This window comes from Blennius ocellaris (genome assembly GCF_963422515.1).
Source record: "Blennius ocellaris genome assembly, chromosome: 8".
Classification (NCBI taxonomy): domain Eukaryota; kingdom Metazoa; phylum Chordata; class Actinopteri; order Blenniiformes; family Blenniidae; genus Blennius; species Blennius ocellaris.
Genome location: NC_137657.1, coordinates 14,142,623 through 14,161,381, shown reverse-complemented (window position 1 = coordinate 14,161,381; position 18,759 = coordinate 14,142,623). Strand labels below are relative to the sequence as shown.

General features: G+C 41.0%; 3 protein-coding genes across 4 annotated transcripts; all 3 read left to right on the top strand.

Moving 5' to 3' along the window:
- Positions 1-2,941: 2,941 nt before the first annotated feature.
- On the top strand, positions 2,942-3,588 carry cnfn (cornifelin; the record flags this gene model as incomplete). The annotated part of the gene is made up of 3 exons (XM_080501005.1): positions 2,942-3,062; positions 3,160-3,296; positions 3,499-3,588. The coding sequence occupies 3 exons, from the start codon at positions 2,942-2,944 to the stop codon at positions 3,586-3,588; spliced, it is 348 nt and encodes a 115-aa protein (XP_080357131.1).
- A 2,740-nt stretch (positions 3,589-6,328) lies between these two features.
- Positions 6,329-9,076, top strand: tlr21 (toll-like receptor 21; the record flags this gene model as incomplete). Its single annotated transcript, XM_080500495.1, has 1 exon — positions 6,329-9,076. The coding sequence occupies one exon, from the start codon at positions 6,329-6,331 to the stop codon at positions 9,074-9,076; it is 2,748 nt and encodes a 915-aa protein (XP_080356621.1).
- Positions 9,077-13,420: 4,344 nt separating this feature from the next.
- pafah1b3 (platelet-activating factor acetylhydrolase, isoform Ib, gamma subunit) lies at positions 13,421-17,050 on the top strand. 2 transcript variants are annotated; one of them, XM_080500236.1, is made up of 6 exons: positions 13,421-13,507; positions 13,817-13,910; positions 14,229-14,318; positions 15,185-15,301; positions 15,475-15,597; positions 16,017-17,050. In XM_080500236.1, the coding sequence occupies exons 2-6, from the start codon at positions 13,830-13,832 to the stop codon at positions 16,275-16,277; spliced, it is 672 nt and encodes a 223-aa protein (XP_080356362.1). In that variant the 5' UTR covers positions 13,421-13,507; positions 13,817-13,829; the 3' UTR covers positions 16,278-17,050. The 2 variants fall into 2 exon arrangements, with proteins under 2 accessions (XP_080356362.1, XP_080356363.1); XM_080500237.1 differs by lacking the exon at positions 13,421-13,507 and adding an exon at positions 13,546-13,675.
- Positions 17,051-18,759: the final 1,709 nt, after the last annotated feature.

Genomic DNA, 18,759 nt, shown 5'->3' with positions numbered 1-18,759 from the left:
TTTATTACGTTAATAGTTGTAATGTTACTCATACTTATAAATGTGGTTGCTTGCCTCTGAAAGGGTTAACAAAATAAGATTCAGATTCGGTTCAAGAATGATTCTTAAGCAGTTGTTGACACGTGCAGACTCCAGTTTGAAGGCTTCAGGGCTTTGAATGAGTCAGAAACTAGACTAGCTGAAGGCAGGATAGACTGAATTCCCTTTTCACCATTACCTTCCAACAACAGATGCATTTAATCTGTGAGGAACTGAACACTGTTGCGGTCACTTCTGTCTCAACCGAGGGTCGTCTGGTAAATTATGTTATTGTGTAATATCACAGATGCTTCGTCTACTTTTGGTTTAAAGGTTTGATTGTTCTTCTATGAGAACTTTAAAACAAAGTTATGTTCTGATACACACATCTCCCAAAACCATAACCTTCATGAAAAACAATTTATTAAGTCACAGCATCCTGAAATCTGCTCCCAAACACCCAGTTTTGTTTCTGATCAAAACTGTATTGAATACATTAGAATTTATTGTGCTGCACTGCAGATTTATTGTCCTGACATTCTGCTGTAACCCGGGGGAAGATATGGATTATGTCTTGCATAATGTTCAAAACATTTTAGAGCTAAAAAACAATGTCTCAGTGCTCTCTAGTGGACTGAATATGTAACGAGGACAAACTTGAGCACTGTGAGATAGATATTTGGCAAACCATTCTCTGGGTTTGCCAAGTCTAAATCAAGTGTAAATTCCAGTCAAATGCTCTGGCTGGAGCAAGATATACTTAAATATAGTATATACAGTGTATATACACTCACCAGCCACTTCATTAGATAAACCTGTTCAAATACTGATTAATGCAATGAGATAATCAGCTAACATGACAGCGCCTTAATGAATTTAGGCATGTCGACAAAGTGCTGAAGTTCATGCTGAGGCATACCAATGTGGAAGAAATGTGATTTAAGGGACTTTGAATGTGGAAGGCCTGTTGGATCGGGTCAAGGTCAGCTTTAGCATCCCTGAGGGCCAAATAGTGATAAAACACACATAAAAGAAAAAATAATTCATTTAAATTATTATTTATTGTTCTCACCTTGTTTAAACTTTGAGGTTGTTGAGTGGGTAAGGGGCAGTTTCCTTTTGTTTTTCAGTGTAAGTGACTCATACTGGCTGACAAAAAGAAAAAGTAAGCAGAGAACCAACAAAACAATAATAAAAACATTCTCAGAAAAGTTAAAATCGACATTATAATTCCTCAGAACATGCAGTGGTTGGATTCTGAACAAAGTGCATCAACATGGTGCTCCAATGACAGTTTGTTGTTGATGGTTATGCTTAGGTATTAATAATTGTGTCTCATTTCTACGACCTGGTTATTTCAAACTAAAGGAGAGAGAACAGAAGGCTTCAGGCCTGAGTGACTCGTTCAAAATCTTCAAAAAATAGGCCTGTGATCAATAGTTTTGTCATTTACAAGTGAAACAATAACTATTGTTGCTAAATTTAACAATGTGACAATTTCTAGACTCAGTATTTCAGACACTATAAACCCCATATCGTCCACAATATTGTTTTATCCATATTCAAGACTTTCAAACACCTCCGTGTGTCTCGTTTGGTTCAGCGGAGGACTTGAGGTGCCAGACACCACCGGAGATAGAACTGAAGCACACCTTGATTTTCAACAAGTAAAAAAGTCCAAAGGGGGGAAAAAAAGAACCCGAAATGAGAGTCAGACTCAAAAAGACTAGAAACCAAACGTGAACCATGGCACTGTGTATAGAGCTGATGATGATGATCTCACAAGAAAAAGGACCCCTTAGATACTATACTCAATAAAACACAATACAAAGGACGGGCTTGTATGTCCTCCCCTATAATAAGCCTTTAGTCAGACAAAATAATTACATCTCATGATTATCAAGCCAGTCATCAAAAAACATGACTAAAAAGGTTTAATGAAATAAAAGCATTCACCTGCGTTGCTTCCTTGCTCTTCTTCAGGAACAGTATTTTGGGAAACAAAATAAAATACGTAATGTAACTCAATTTGAACTGTTTCAACTCTCTATTTTGTTTCAGTCCTTTCACAAGGATTTTATTGTCACATGTGTTCTTCATTTATATCTATTTCACTCTTTAGACATTTATCATCCATCTTTAGTGAAGCCACCCGAGGGTCCAAATCTTTTGCAGTGTACAATGTTGTAGGTTAAACATTAGGAAACACTTGCTGTGTGTAAACTCACGTGTACTCATGAACATACTGTACACCTCATCAGTGCTAAAGCACACCAGTCCCAACCCTTCTTCCTGGCTCCACACACGACTGCTGACATTTGACTGATATTTTTCAGTGAACGGATCTCGTCCCCACAGTGGACACACACGCCACACCTGCTCGAAATGTACAGGCTGGTTAATTAGTTGCCGAAATACAAATACACACACCATCCAACCACTTAAGTTCTATTGCTGTTTGCTCGTTAAAACTGCCTCATATTGCAACCTTTTGAAACGAGTGATACACCCCGAAACTAAACATTTGAGCTTTTCTCTCTACATGACGATAAATGTTTGGAATGTTACGTCATCGTAACAAGGCTCCTGCCTTCAGCGTATTTCACCGGGGGTATAAAAGGTACTGCCAGGTTGAAGCCTTCCCCCTGTTGGATTTAGACGGTGACCGTCGTGAAGAGTCAACAGCTTTCCGAAGGAGCCGCCATTCACTCCTCTCAGAAGGTAGTGTGGTCAAGACGAACTGAACCAAGTTCATCCAGCAGTCTTCTTGCAATTTAAAACAGTAAGAGGGACCTGCTTTTGGTTGAAAGTGAGATCTGCGGGGCTGGACGGGACGAAGGAATGACTCAAAATCGAAAGAAGACTGTTGATGATATTCGGTCTTTTTCAACTTTGACATGCTTCTGCTTTTCTGCTTGCAGCCATGGCATTCCACTCGGGTCCAATCAGCTCGCAGCCGCAGGCCTCCGCCCAGTACAATGTGTCGTCTGGATCGTCAGACTGGAATTCAAACGTTTGCGACTGCTGCGAGGACTGCGGCATCTGTACGTGGCTTCATGTGTTCACGCGGAGGCGAGCTGAACTTTGACAAGTTTGCCAAGTGAATTGAATTCAAACGAAGCATCTTCTCTCCCCTCCCAGGTCTTTGTGCAACATTCGTTCCCTGCATCCTGGGCTGCCAGGTGGCTCAGGAGCATGGGGACAGCTGCTGTCTGCCATTCCTTCCTGGAGCCATGATCGCTTTAAGGACAAGCATTCGACACAGATACAACATTGATGTCAGTGCAGTAAAGTTATCTAAACAGTGATCACACCAGCATTGTGGATGGACATATGTTGAGATGTTGTAGTTTTGTATGAAATGCGAAGAAATGGGTCCATAAAGAAGATATCCACATGAACAAGCAAGGTTGTCATGTTTATTTGTGAGCGTGTCTAATCTGATATTTCTGGGGTTTTTTTTTTGTGCTTTTCCTGCAGGGATCCGTGTGTGGTGATTGGATAGTCATGGCCTGCCTGCCGCTGTGTGGACTGTGTCAGATGGCACGGGAGCAGAAAACAAGAGGATGAAAAAGAACCCAGAACGATTTCCAAGTTGTAAAGCAAAAATTATGTTGAATTTTAATGTAATTACAGTCTGATATTTATGTTGTAATTTTGATTTTGTTGCATTTCTGCTTACATAGATGTATGTAATTTATGTTCCTAAAGAACAGGGGTTTCTACTTTCCTGAGTCTCTGTGCAGGTGCTTTCATTTGTAATGCTATCAGCACCTAATGGTACAATTGCAAATCTCCTCATTGGATGTTTATTTCACTATTGTTTTCATTATTGACTTGAACACTGCCTGAGGTTTTCCGACATAACATAAAGATAATCATATTATCAAACATAACAGAATTGTTAAATCACATTTGTGCAACTACACAAAAAGCTTACAGCAGCTCCAAGACGGAGCTTGTTATAGTGAAACACCTTCTGCTTTCAATATGAGAGGTTTTATTTTTAAAATGAGCAGAATAATTACGCCTCCTATGAGGGACTTTCCGTTCTGGCTTCAACTCCTCTGAGCCACTGGACGCGGCTTCCTTCAAGAATAGACCTGCTGCGAGCTGTCCATGTAATAAAATGACGAGTTGTTAAAACATTGGAAATATGCTGCTTTTGGTGAAAACATCCCTTTTAATGGCCGTATATGATCTGAATGTCAATGGATACGAAGCTAGACCATAGTTTCCTCTGAGCTTTGCTTTTCTAATTGTCATTTATTAAATAAAAAAATAAAAAAACATCTCAGTGAGGCTGACGTTGCTTCTCCTTCTCTCATTACTTGCTCTGCTGAGAGGTTGAAGTCAGTTCACGGATAACGACCAGTCAAGGTTGTATCAGAGCACTATTATGAGAAAGACTTTCAGATCAGATATCTGATGCTTGTCTCGGTCCGGCCCCACTTTTTAAAGGTCTCATATCTGGACAGTCACTCGGGCAGCTCAATTGCATAAGTCATTGTGGTCAAATTTATTGGAAAAAAAAAAATGCAGAGATTTACAGCAACAGTGATCCTGTAAAATTGACCTCCTTTAAAAATATTGCTCTCCAAACAATGTTTTTCCCTTTTTGGCACAAAATAAAACTATTACTCTCATGTGCCCTTCTATTTTTTTTTATTTATTATAATTAATTTTTGTTTGTTTAATTAGCTATAAACACTCCTATTTAAAAAAGGAAGAGTGAACTGCCCCCATGTTCCTCTTTAGGGTGAGTATCTTAGAGATAACATTGCAAAGCTCTGTGAGAAACCAAAGTGAGCAGAACGGCATTCCTCTGAGCAGGTAAGACTTTCATGATGGAATCTAATTTACTTTAAATTCTGATAACAAAATTGTACTGAATAAACAAGTGTTTAGGTTTTGTAAGAACTTATTGAACATTTTATTGCAAATTGTTGATGGTTCAGAATGACGTCAGCTCTTACAATAAAACAAACTCTTTAACTGTACAAGATACTAAAAAAAATATATACGAGTTGTTTCTGTGTATTATTCATTTTGCTCTTTATGCTTTCTTTCTTACACTTTGCCACTGCTGATGTGTAAGGAAGAAACATTTTCACGAGTTTCCTTTGGCCATGAGGAAGTTGATCCTCCTTGGTCTTGCTTGTGTGAAAATAGTTTGTTTTTATTTTACATGAATTCGCAATGTAAAGCGCCCACATATTACTAGAAACAGTAGAAACAATAGTTTGCCAATTGTGCCTTATATCATATGGCATTTGGGTAATAGAAATGTCTGGATGAGGAACACAGTCGGAGAGTGAAAAAGGATATGAAAATGGCACAACAAAAGGGGAAACTGAATACTACCGATTACAATGTATGCTGCAAGAAATTGGTGAAAAGGCAGACTGTTTGATGAAAGTATTCATAAAAAATGCAGGAAAACCCAACAATTCCACAATGAGCAAGTAAAAGCAAGGATGGGATGGAAAAACTTCAATTCAGCATGAGGAGACATGCAAATCCAGCCTGAGAGGTGGCGGCTTTTTGCTGTTTACGTTTGACTTGGGAGACACTATTGAAACAAATGGATTCTCAGCCTCGCTCTGAGTCAGCAGGTTCCTGATTTTAGAGACGTTACGCAGGTCCTGCAGACTTGTTCAATGTGGAGGTTGACAGTTCTGGCCAAAAGTGAGCTTTTCACAGTGGTACTGCAGACCAAAGTAATACCATCCAGCGGTATTATTAGTGTAGATCATTTCTGTCTCTGATGTTTTTGGACCAACTATAATAGATCCTGTTACATCGGAGTTCAGAAGCGGGGATTTATATGTACTTCTTTTTATTTACTTTCAACTGTCATACAACAAAAGACTGGCATGAAAATGCCTAAAACAATCTGAAGTACATTTTTAATTTATTTCATAGCTTACCGGAAAGGAAACGCGACAGCCACATGTGTGCAAGTGGCATATTAATGCCTGGGGAGATTGGTTTAAGATTTACTGTGCAAAGAATTACAAATCCTGTTCCAACTTGAACTGTAAATGCTCCCTTTCCGCAGATCCCTGTCGCACAAAAACCCAGAAGTCCTCTCAACAGACATTTCTGACCATACAGGATCTGGTGACAGTCGTCTAAAACGACGGATCCCCTGGAACAAATGGCCACTTCGCTTCATCACCTGCTGACGGCCGCAGTTGTCCTTGGTACTGCTGTACTCACCAATGCATACAGCTACAACAACTGCATTGAAACGTACAAATATTACCAAAGAAACACTTTTGAGTGCATCCATCGAAATGCTCAGACCATGTCCGCTCTTATAAAGGACCTGCCGCCAACTGCCATCAACCTCACCATCGCCAGTACTCCTGTGAGTCACATTCCTAAAGACAGCTTTGTTCATCTGCGCCGCCTTCAGAACCTCAAACTGGATCACAACTACGTGTCAGACATCGACCAGTCGGCTTTCCGCAACTTGTCTGAACTGAAATCTCTAAATTTGTCTTCCAATTACATCTCACAGCTCAACCCCGATGTGTTTCAAGACTTGGGCAACCTTACTTTGCTCTCACTGACAAACAACAAACTGAAGCAGCTCCCAGAGAGGATTTTCTCCACTCTTCTCAAACTTAACACGTTAATCATGAGGCAAAACCTTTTGACCAATTTCTCAGGAATAGCTACATCTGTGTCACATCTAGGAAATCTGAGAAAATTGGACCTTTGCTTCAACAGTTTGACCTCCCTCACTCACACAGAGGTGACACTGCCTGAATCTCTGACAAGTTTATATTTGTGTAGAAATAACTTGCTTACACTGGGATGCAAAGGGTCATTCCTCACATCTATACACGTTCTAGATTTGTCATACAATCCCCACCTCCCGACGAAGGCTTTTGAAGGAGTGGACTTGGAAAACATAACATATCTGCGTTTTCGTTCAACAAGTGTAAACATTATGGAGTTTTTAAACCTCAGCAACATCAGGGCAAACCACATCGATTTCTCTGAAACTGGTCTAAATAACGTCAACATGCTCAAAGAACTTTGCAGCACTATGCAAATGAAAAAGGTGAAATATATTCAAACACTGTCACTATGTAAAAATAGACTCAAGAATCTATTAAACTTTACACTGTACCAATGCCCTAACATAAAAGCATTAGATGTGTCCAGCAATCAACTCGTGTCCACAAATTGTCTTACATTTCTCAGTGGACAAACGCACATACAGAATTTTACTGCAGAGCACAACACTATTAAATCACTCCCATCGTGTAGAGCACAAAACATGGTTCAGTTAAACAACTTGACAAACTTGAACTATCGATACAATCGCATCCTCACAGTCAACCGTGATGCTTTCTATCACACGCCAAACCTCCAGACTCTACAACTTAACATAAACACAATTGCCTTTCTCCATTTCAGTGCCCTCAAAGGTCTAAAAAGGCTTGAGGTTCTTCGTTTGGACAATAACCTTTTAACCGACTTGCGCTCCAACACATTTGAGGATCTAGTTAACCTACAAACCCTCAACCTACGAAACAATAGGATTTCTGTCATTTTCGATATGACCTTTCACAGTCTTGGAAATTTGACTATATTGGACCTCGGAGGAAATAAGATCACACAATTTCAGTCATCTGGCTTCGATGGGCTTAAAAGCCTGTCCAAACTTTATCTCGACGGGAACAACCTCAAAGAGATTGACTCTTCCCACTATCACGTATTCCAAGGCACACTCACAGTGCTGGATTTACAAAATAATCAGATTCACTTCAACTATAAAAGTCAAAGATCACCGTTTATGAATCTCAGTAGACTCAGAGACTTGAAATTGAGTCAACAGCAGCCTCACGGCATCGCCGTTTTACCTGGCACCCTATTCCGTGGCTTGCATTCGTTAAAGTCTTTATATCTAACCGACAATAAGATTGTTCATATTAACCCTACAACTTTTGATGATCTAACAGGTTTACGGTTCCTCACGCTGGATGGCTGCTGCGCCGGTGTGACACAGCTGCAGCCAGGAGTCTTTAAAAACCTACGAAATTTGATCAAATTGACCATTGAAAATATGGGCATGCAAAACTTCTCAAAGGAAGTTTTTGGGAATCTCACGCAGCTACGCACACTGCAGCTCAACCGTAACGTGATGCAGAGTATTCCTGTCGACGCCCTGGAGAGTCTACCTAACCTCCATTACCTTGACATTCGTGACATCCCTCTAAGTTGCACCTGCACTAACAGCTTGCTGCAAAACTACACTCTAACCAATGAGAGAGTTCAGGTGGTCTATCTCTACAGCCTGTCGTGCCAACCGGACACAACACAACAGTTCTATAACTTTAATAACAAGGTTTGCTTTATAGACCTTGGAGAGGATCTATTTTTTTGCACAGCAGCTGCAATTTTCCTCTTCACGGTAATTCCTTTGCTGTATGTCAAACTGTACTGGAAAATGAAGTACAGCTACTATGTCTTCTGCGCATGGTTTAGTGACCAGTGGCGCAGTTTCAGAGATGAAAAGGAAAACTACAAGTATGACGGATTTGTTTCCTACAACTCTTCTGATGAACAGTGGGTCGTGGAGCAGCTGCTCCCCAACCTGGAAGGAAACGGATCATCTTTTAAACTCTGCCTTCATCACAGAGACTTTGAGTTGGGCCGTGGTATTGTGGACAATATAGTTTCTGCTGTATACAGCAGTCGCAAGACTATTTGTGTGGTGAGCAGGAGCTTCCTGCAAAGCGAGTGGTGCTCCCTGGAAATGCAGCTCGCCAGCTATCGGCTGTTTGACGAGCACCGGGACGTTCTTCTGCTTGTGTTTTTGGAGAAACTCTCGGAGAGGCAGCTGTCGTCCTACCACCGCATGAGGACTGTCGTGTTAAAAAAGACTTATCTGCAGTGGCCCGGCTCGGACTGCACGGACCAGCAGCAAGCGCAGGACTTATTTTGGAACCAGTTACGAAGGGCAATGAGAACAGGCAGCAGACTGGAAAGAGAAGAACTGGACCAAAGGGAGTGCTGTGATGTTCCCTCAACAGTTTGATGATGTTACAGCAAAAAAAGCTATGAACGGCTGAACTACAGAAAGAAGTTTCATTCACAGTAAAACTGTAAGCATGATACTCGTGTTCCCCTGTGTTGGAGGAGTCCCGAAAGCACGCACAAAGAAATGTATTGTGAGGATGAACAGAAACATCTTTTACAGACACATGAGTCAGAAAAACTCATTCGTCTTGTTGTGGTCAATTTTTTTTTTTTTTTTTTTTTTTTATATTTAGCAATATTTGACATAGATGATATCAATTATATAATATGTATACATTTACTCAATGCATTTAAACGCAGCCTACACAAACAAAAACAAAAAGCTTTCACAACAAACATTTTTCACTAAACACATTTGCTTTGTCAATACTTTTCAATTATAGTACCGGTCTAATAGATGTACAGTACAGTATAATAAAAATGCTCCAAAGATGCAAATAAAGCATAATTATGTGTGTCTGCACATGTTTGTTTTTTTTCACATAAAGAAGAAAATAGGTGACCCTCAAGATGACATCTGACACAAATTTAAAAATGTGTTTTAATTAAGGTTTATCAACATAAAACACATTTTCACTGGCGATTAATGAAAAGATCTTTCTGGTGTCTTTAAACAATCCGGTACTTTGAGTTTTGAAAGGTTCGCCAGACATCAGTACAATCTCATTGCTGGAAAGGACCAGTGCTCTGGGCTAGGAAACGAGGAACGTGGAGTTTGTGAGTCTCTTTCTAGCAGGCGCGATTGGGGGAAATGAATCATATCAGTGTATTTGTTGCTGTGAGATGAACAGGTCAGGTGGGCGTGGTCAATGAATTTGTTGAAAGTAGAGCAATGACTGGTTTGAAGAGGGCTGTAGTTTTGAGCAGAGATGGACGGAGCAAAAGAGTGTGTGTCGGTTCTAAATGGGTCCTGACGCTGAGGAAAGTGCATCTCTTCCATTGAATATACATCGGTATGTTTATCTTGGTGAGCGAAGAGGGGCTGCATTTTGTTGCCACAATACTGTGAGCTATAGCTCTGCTCTCTAACGGCGTTGGTGTGGTTCATAAAGCTGCTTTGAAAAGAATCAAACACAAGTGAGTCTTTGCTCTGTGATCTGAAGAGAGTGTCATGCCAGAATTGGGAGTCGGAGGCCTTTTCATCATGGCACAACATCGGGGAGGGAGCAAATGGATGACTTGCCAAAGACTTAGATGGCTGGAAGTCCAAGCAGAACTGAGAAGAGTCGGTGGGTCGGACCAAATCCTCCAAACCACTGATGGAGGGTTCCTCAGGAAATGGTAACCATGCAGCAGTCTTCAATTGAAACACCAAAAAGCACTTTTGTTATAAGAGTCTGAATTCATAAAGTTTACAGAAGAAAAGGAACAAAAGACATGATTGGTAAAAAGCTCAAATAAGAGAGCAGTTATGTGAATTTGGAGTCTTACCTGTTGAGGAGTCTGATATAGTGGCACATTGGACTTCCGGTTTGAATGTCTACGCTTTGTCTTTTTCAGAAATGCATCTAGAAAAGATGGAAACAACTGAGAAACTGCACATCCATCTATAAACCAATCTATATCCATTCAGGATGATGGCGAGCTGGACAATCACACACATTCATATTCACAACTACTGGCATTTCTTTAGGAAAACACACATGTACGCACACACGCTCTTTTGTAGTCTCAGTACTCACCGGTTGACAGAAGGTGACTGTCTTCTGTCCCAGTAAAGCCATGATCCGCATGTTGGGCTGCCTTGGTGGAGACTTTATCAAACTTAGGACAAGCCTGCAACTCTCGCAGGTTCTCCTGTAGCCATGGTCCGTGTTTCTCATGCAGACATTTCAAAAGCACCTCCCTGCTCTCTGACGCTAAGTTTTTCATTCTTCGAAATGGGAACTGCAAGCTGTCACACAAGCGTGCTGCCACCGTACTGACAGACCTGGATACGCATTTGAGACCTTCTTGTCTGTGTTGTTTATCAAAGTTACCAGCAGTGATCGAAGCTGACGGTTGGAGTGGGCTTGGGCTGATAGCTCTGAGTTGTGTGTGCGGGGCAGGTGCCTCCGGGCTGTCTGGGGTTTGCTCAAGAGTAGAAATAATGTGTTTCTTTGCCTTCTTGCTGAATGTCTTCACATTGGATCTGTCAATAATGGGGGTGACATTGGACTTTCTGCCTAATTCAGACATCGCATTGTTGGACTTCTTGGTCATGGTTGTCACTGGACTGACGGAGTTGTGCTTTAAGCTTTTAACACTTCCAGATGAAAGGTCAAGTTGTCGCTGTGGTCTCTGCTCAGGTGTAACATCTGAATCTTCATCACTGAACTGAAGGCTTTTCTTTCTCTTCTGGTGGCCATCGTCATGAGCTGGTTTCTTCAAAGCATGAGCACCAGCATCAACAGCCACTAAACCGGCGGTGGGGCATGGTGCCTTCACGTCTGTTGAAGGCAGATGCGAGGCTGCACTTTTCTTTTCGTTTACATGCTGTCCAGCTGACTCCAGCTTTTTCTGCTCACTCAGCAAGCGTTCAATGTCAACAGATTTCACCTTGTGGTTAAACAGGCCATGGTGGCCTGTCAGACGGCTGTCAGTGATGATACTGTGTTCCTGCGCAACTGGAACAACGCTCGGGAACGGTGCATTTCTCACTGAAGGACAGTGGCAGCAGTTATGGGAACGTGCCGCGTCTTTACTACAGTGGCCATGGCAGTGCTGGCGGTGGGATTTGATCTTGGAGGTCACTTTAGAAGAAGCTCTGATCTGACTTCTTTCCTTTCGGGTCTTCAGGTGCTTCGTTTTGTGCAGCCCATGTGTCTCACTACGATGGTGTGAGTCTTTTGAGCCTGCAGTAAATCTGTTTGATGACGGACAGCTTTTACATGCGACTTGTGACTCCTTGTTGAAAACCTTTACATTTGTTGATGTTGTCCTGCCACATTTGTGGCTCATGCTGTATTAGGTTCTGTGAAAGATAGTAGAAGTTAGAAGAAGTACTTATGGGGCACAAAAACACACCTATAAATATACAAGGATGCCGTTTGCACCACAGTGAATTGAAGTTTTGCAACTATAAACTTGACCCATTTAATGAAACTTGAGTAACAATGTCTAAATTCATGTTTCAATTATTTACTTATGCAGACTTTAACCATAAAGATGTTGACCCTTCATCACGTGACATATCTCAAATGTTTGTCAAGCTTTTTTTTTCTTTTTTAGAGTCTAAAACTCTATTAACTTATCAATGCATTTTGTCTTGTGGTCTTTAAAGTTATAACAAAATATATGGGAAATATTTAAATAGAAAAGGAAAGTAAAATGCCCAATGCTTTGCCAATGGAAGTGAATGGAGTTGAGGTTGAAATTATTTTAAAGATTTTACACAGGAAGCTTTGGATAGTTTTTACAAAAACACAAGCTTGCAACATATTGTCTAACTTTTCTTTTTACAGAACATTGTCTATATTGACAATGAAACATCGACTGACATTGATTTTCATACAGATTAAAAAAAAACTATTACTATTAGACATTTTACATGGTCAGGATAATCAATTTGGACTTGTGTACACAGATTATAGGGGGATGGTTGAAGAAGTATGAATGAATATGCACCCTCCTTACATCAACTAACTCAAACTAATTGTTTCAATAAATATTTGGGTGATGATCGATTGACATATCACGTGGACTCAAATCCTGAGGAATCCAACACGTTAAAAGTTCCCATGGTTTCCATATGAGTGCCAGATTCCAAGTCATGGCACAGAGGATTAAGAAATGCGAATTTTACAATCTGGAAACAAATAATTTAGATAGTGTAAAGGGAGAAATAATCTTTTTTTTTTTTCCAAACTGCAGGAGTGAATGGCGGAGAGCGCCTCCGCTCGTTAAATCGTTATAAAACAGGTAACGTCCGCCACCAGGTGCAATTCACCTGCAGGCGGACAGGTGCACCAAGCTACAACTACAACTGCTGAGAAACATTCATATAAAACCGAATTAAAGGGAACGCACAGTCGAAAAGTAGTTTAAACAAAGAGAAAAAGATATTGTTTGTTAACTTCTTGCTCACCAGAATCTTCCGCAGTGGGTCGGTCGCTCAGCATCGCGGCGCAGCGCTGAGTTCGCGCAACTCCAACTCCCATGAACACGCGCACACTTGGGCGAGTCCACTCACTCAGGCAAGGAGGGGACATCCGCTCGTGATGTATTCCTTTTTACGTAAAGATGCTTTATTACCGCCCTACATATATTTTGCATTTGCAAATACATATTTAAACTTAAGAGTAATCGCAATAGTGGCCATGTAAAATATCAATCAGCTTTGTAAACGTAAAGTTACATAGAACGTTGCTCCATTGAAGCCAATGGTACAATCGAGCAGGCTAAAAATCTACTTCCTGAAACTGAATTTGGAAGATATTTTGATTTAATGGTAAACTGTCTTTTCTCTTTTCTCTTCATGTAACCCCTTTCAGAGCTCAGCAGTTTTCCCCATATACACATTCCATATTTGTATAATCTATCGTTGGTGCATGTTAGTTAACGGTACAATATCGGATCGTTGTTGTTTTTAAACTACATCTATCTTGTGTCTTAGCAGGTAAGCTAGCTACCGATGCTAATCTCGTCCATCCACCACGAATGTCGATAGAAGGAGAAAATACATGCGGTTGGGGAAAAAAAATGTAATTGCTGTTGATAAAAGTATTGAACACTCTGAGTGACTTGCTTTCCCAAACAGGTAGAGCCAAGTCATGAGTGAAGAACAGCGAAACCCTGCTACCACACCCGTCCCCTGTCAGGACACACAGGGAGATGGACGCTGGATCTCTCTGGTGTGTAACATAACGTGATTACTACTTTTTTTTGTTTGACCTATTCTCCGCATGTCTACAGGAGTGTTTCCTTTTTTCCTTTTATTAATTTGCTAACGTTGAGATTTTGAAGATAAGCGCATATCCGACACTGTAAACATGCCTTATTGTTCTTTAAGGTGAATCATTATTAATTTGCAGGGATTGTTTCAAGAGTTTGTATTCATCGTTGTAGTCAGTGACATTGTTGATATGGTGTTGATGCAGATGTAATGTTTGTGTCTGATTCTGTAAAGAAAACACACAAGTGCATACTATTTTGCCTCTTTCTCTTTACAGCATCACCGCTTTGTGTCTGACAGCAAAGGCAAGGAACCTGAAGTGCTGTTCGTTGGAGACTCCCTCATTCAGCTTATGCACCAGTTTGGGGTAAAACACAGATCACATTCATGCGCTGATCAGCCACAACGTCACAATCACTGACTGTCAAGAGAAATAATCCTGATTACCTTGTTACAACCTCTGTTTGTCAGTCAAATAGATCAGTCAGTGAACAGATCTTGAAGTCGATGGATTGAGGAAATAATCACAACTGTTAATAAAAGACAATTCAATTGTGTAGAATGGACCACAGCATTTCCAAAACAACTGTCATGGGGGAGGCTTCAGAGCTGCACGAACCACCACACACAGGATTCGATATATGAAGTTGTAGTCACATTACCCATGCTGCATTCATTCATATGTATTTATTCCCTGGATAAGAGATGTAAGCATAACATAATCAATGCAAAATGGAAACAAGACAAACTTTGGTTCCTGACACTTTTGTCAGTCATCTATCTAAACAGCATTGCAGACTATATGTACTATCCTGTGACTGCTATGTTCTCTGACGGCCCTGACCTTATTATTCAAGATACAAGGCTTCCTTGGCCTGCACTGCTCATGTTGTGGTGGAGGAAACTGAGAATGAGTGCAAGGGGTTTACTTTGCCTCCAAATTCCTCAAATCTCCGTCTAATTTAGCACAGTTGGAATGAGCTGGAAAAACCAGTCCAGTGCACACAGGCCTCTTCTCTCAATCTATACTGGACCTGCTAAACCTGATTCTTTTCTCTTTAGCTCCAATACCATATGAGATCTAGGGTCTCTGCAAATGTGTGAAGGTGGTAGATATGATATATCTGATTGGTGTTTGTTCTAAGTGTCATTGTAAAGGTTTGTGCATGCTATTACACTGTGTCAAGTGGATGTTCAACGCGTGACATATTTTATTTTGTTGTTTGCTTCCAGATATGGCGGGAGTTGTTTTCTCCTCTACATTCCCTCAATTTTGGCATTGGCGGCGATGCAACACAACATGTGCTGTGGAGACTGAGCAATGGTGAACTGGATAACATCAGCCCAAAGGTACAAAAACATGGCCAAACAAAACCCCAAACAAACACAATCATGCTTGTTCACTTACACAAATGGCTGATTGTGCTTAACTTTGTGCTAAAATCTGAATTGCAGGTACCTTGACCGCAAACTATTAATGACATGTACTCAGCCACACATTCCTTTCTCTCTTATTGTTGTAGGTTGTGGTTCTTTGGGTTGGCACGAACAATCACGGTCACACTCCAGAACAGATCTGTGAAGGCATCATGGCTATTGTCCAAGTCATCAAGAATAATCTACCCCATGCCCACACGCTTGTACTTGTACGTATCCTCTCATGAATTCCTGAAGGACGCGTTGATGTCCTTGCCTGTATGGTGTTGGGGTTTTTTTTTTTTTTTTTTAATGGGGATGTGACACTCGAACGACACTGATGGATCACCACTTTTAGTTTCTTCTCAGGTTACTGAAACGAAGTAGGAAATAGAGCACTGTATACTTTGTAATGCCGACCCAGTTAAATAATAATAAAAGGGTTATTTCATATATTTCAGAGTGGGTTACAATGGTTAGGATGCCAATTTGGTTTGGCTGAAACACTTGAGTTTCAAATTTCATGTGTGCGAGTCAGTGATGTCTGACTGAATGTACTTTTTTTTTTTTGTTGTTGTTGTAAACCGACTTTTTGCATCACATGTGGTTGTTTAATATATTTATAACAAAAGCTCGTCTTGTTTTCCAGGGTTTACTGCCCAGAGGTAAAACACCAAACCCTCTGAGAGAACGAAATGCCACGGTGAACAAGTTGGTTGATAATACCTTATTAGCGCTTCCTCATGCCTCCTTCCTCAACGTGGACCCGGGCTTCGTCCTCTCCGATGGCACCATCTCCCATCAGGACATGTACGACTACCTTCACCTGACCCCGAAGGGCTACGAGGCTGTCTGTAAACCTCTGCACCAGTCTATCACGGTCCTCCTAGATAAACCTGCCGAGAACTGAGCTACCAGGTTGCATACAATACACTACCGCAGTGGTCCACATCCCTGGTACCAAGGAGCCCCATAATGAGCTTATTAACATCTTGAATTGTTTGAAGAATCAGTTATTAAGGGCTAAAAGCTGCACAGATATGCTGTGGAAAAGTCCTCTCCCTGGCCAGGGTTGGAGACCACTGTTACAGATATTGGGACCATACATTTGTTCTTTTGTTGACGTTCGTGTCAAAAATACTTTGCAAGAAGAAACTTATGACCACTATGACAAAATTCACCGAACAGGCAGCAGTTAAGGGCGGGTTGAAAAGGTTGGGGGACTCTTCAAGTGTCTGGTGGGATTCTCTGTAAAGCTTCTTTATTTTGTCATTTTGGTTTCTCCGTTTTACTGAGTTTCATAAGTTACCTTTTGTTTGGTAACAGCTTTACTGTGACGTCTGTATTATTTTGTCCATGCTCATTTGAATAACCAAAGTTTTGAGTGTGTTTGTCTACATATGTGAACAGTTGATTGTTACTGTGTTTCCTTTTCAACAAGTCATGTTATCCGAGTATTGTACCGCTTTCCTTCACCCACTATACATTTTCTTGTGAGGGGTGGGGGTTTCTTTTGAAATTGTATTGCTCCATCAAGTTGCTTATACTTCAGTTCAATCTTGTTTTACTTCCCTCTGTCATGCTTCTAAACCTCTGAATAAGGATGATGCTACGAAGCTTAACTTGCAAATGGCTGTGAGAGTGATGAATGAAAAGCATTAAATATCAAAACAGATGTCGAGACGTTGATTGTCACTGATGCAGAGCCTCAACTTGAGGAGGTCCCTAATTTTCTCCACTGGGTTCAGCAAGCGTTCACTTCAATGTCAACCGCAGATTTATTGGTTTTGGGTTACTGAGATTAATCCTCTTTCAGACGTGATTATCAACAAAGTGAGTTGTTCCTGAAACTTGAGAAATGTGAGCCAAGTTGTGCTTTGCACTTTCACAAGTTGGCAATATTTGGCTTTTGGGGGAACATTTCAGGATGGACCTAAAATGCAGCAAAACCTTTATGGGTTAACTTAAGGTGACCTCTAAACTTGAATACACATGTTCAACTTTTCAACGTTTCAGTTAATATTGCGCAACTTGCTGTTCTCTAACAAGGAGTTTGATGGAAAAACAACAGGTTTTTGATACATGAATCGACAAATCTATTTCCAGGTTCAGTTAGAATTGGTATTTAATCCTCATCATGCTGTTCACATTTTGACACTATTAGACCAAGATGACCCCTAACAACTGATTAATCGTGCATGGATAAAGAGTACATTTATTGTGACGGAGCCCTGTGGAACTGGATGATGAATGCCACACAGAGAGGTAAGATGCTCCAAGCGTCACATTGGACCATTCACAACTGCTTTCATCAGCATAATCTGTGTGTTAAGGCCGCCTGCAAGAGTGCCCGACCACACCACCAGGCACAGGCATCATCTTGCATGGGCCAGGGAGCATTTTCACTGGCTGAATAACCGGTGGGCCTAGATGCTGTTCATGTAAGTCCATTTACGATGATCACGAATGATGGCCGCCAGCGATGTTGGAGACACCAAGGAGAGTGCTACAATCAGCCACTGTTGTTACCAGACGAGCCTTTGGTGGCAGCGGCGTGAGCAGGTGTGTCTAGCTTATAGAGGATGGCCCACACTTTGTGAATGGTACCCTGACCACCATTATACGTTTTAAATAAATGTCACCCAAAAGATAATTAAATGTCTCCAATATTTTGATTAGTGTGTCCAATAATTCAGAATAATAATAATGAATCCAATCTCATTACTTACAGTTGAATATCAATTCATGCAATTAATACATCACAATAAATGGAGGATGTTTACTAAACTCTGAAGTCCTTTTGAAAACTCAATCACTATTGACATATTCAAGAAGACTATTATTAACACAGACCAAAGGAAAAATCTGTTTTAGGAGGAGACAGTGTTTCACAAGGGAGAAAGACAGTAGCTCAGTTAGTGGAGTAGACGGTTGGATTGCGCCTCTCGCCTTGTCCATGTGTCAAAACTTGTTTGACCAAGACACCAAACCCCAAGTTTCTCCTGATGGCCTGCAGACATTTTTTTTTAGATGAGGTTTCGGTAAAATGATCCCCTTTCATTGCAGTGCAGTCTTGTGGAAATCCCTCAAAGCAATGAGCCATTGCTCAAAACCCGGGCGGATTTGTTGGCAAACTTACATGCTGGCAGTTATTCACAACTACCCACTGAAGATGGGTTGTCCAGACAAGACAGGCTTCATTCATCTGGCACCTGATGAATGTGCCACAGTTCTGATTTCAGACATCAACACCATCCTTTATAAAGAGCCAGAACAACAGGTATTTTATTACCTGACGGGTACTGGGGCTGGAGTACACGCAGGATCCGTACCTGTGATCAAGCTGCCAGGGGTTCACTTTGTTGCAACATGGAGCTCAGGATGCTGCTGCT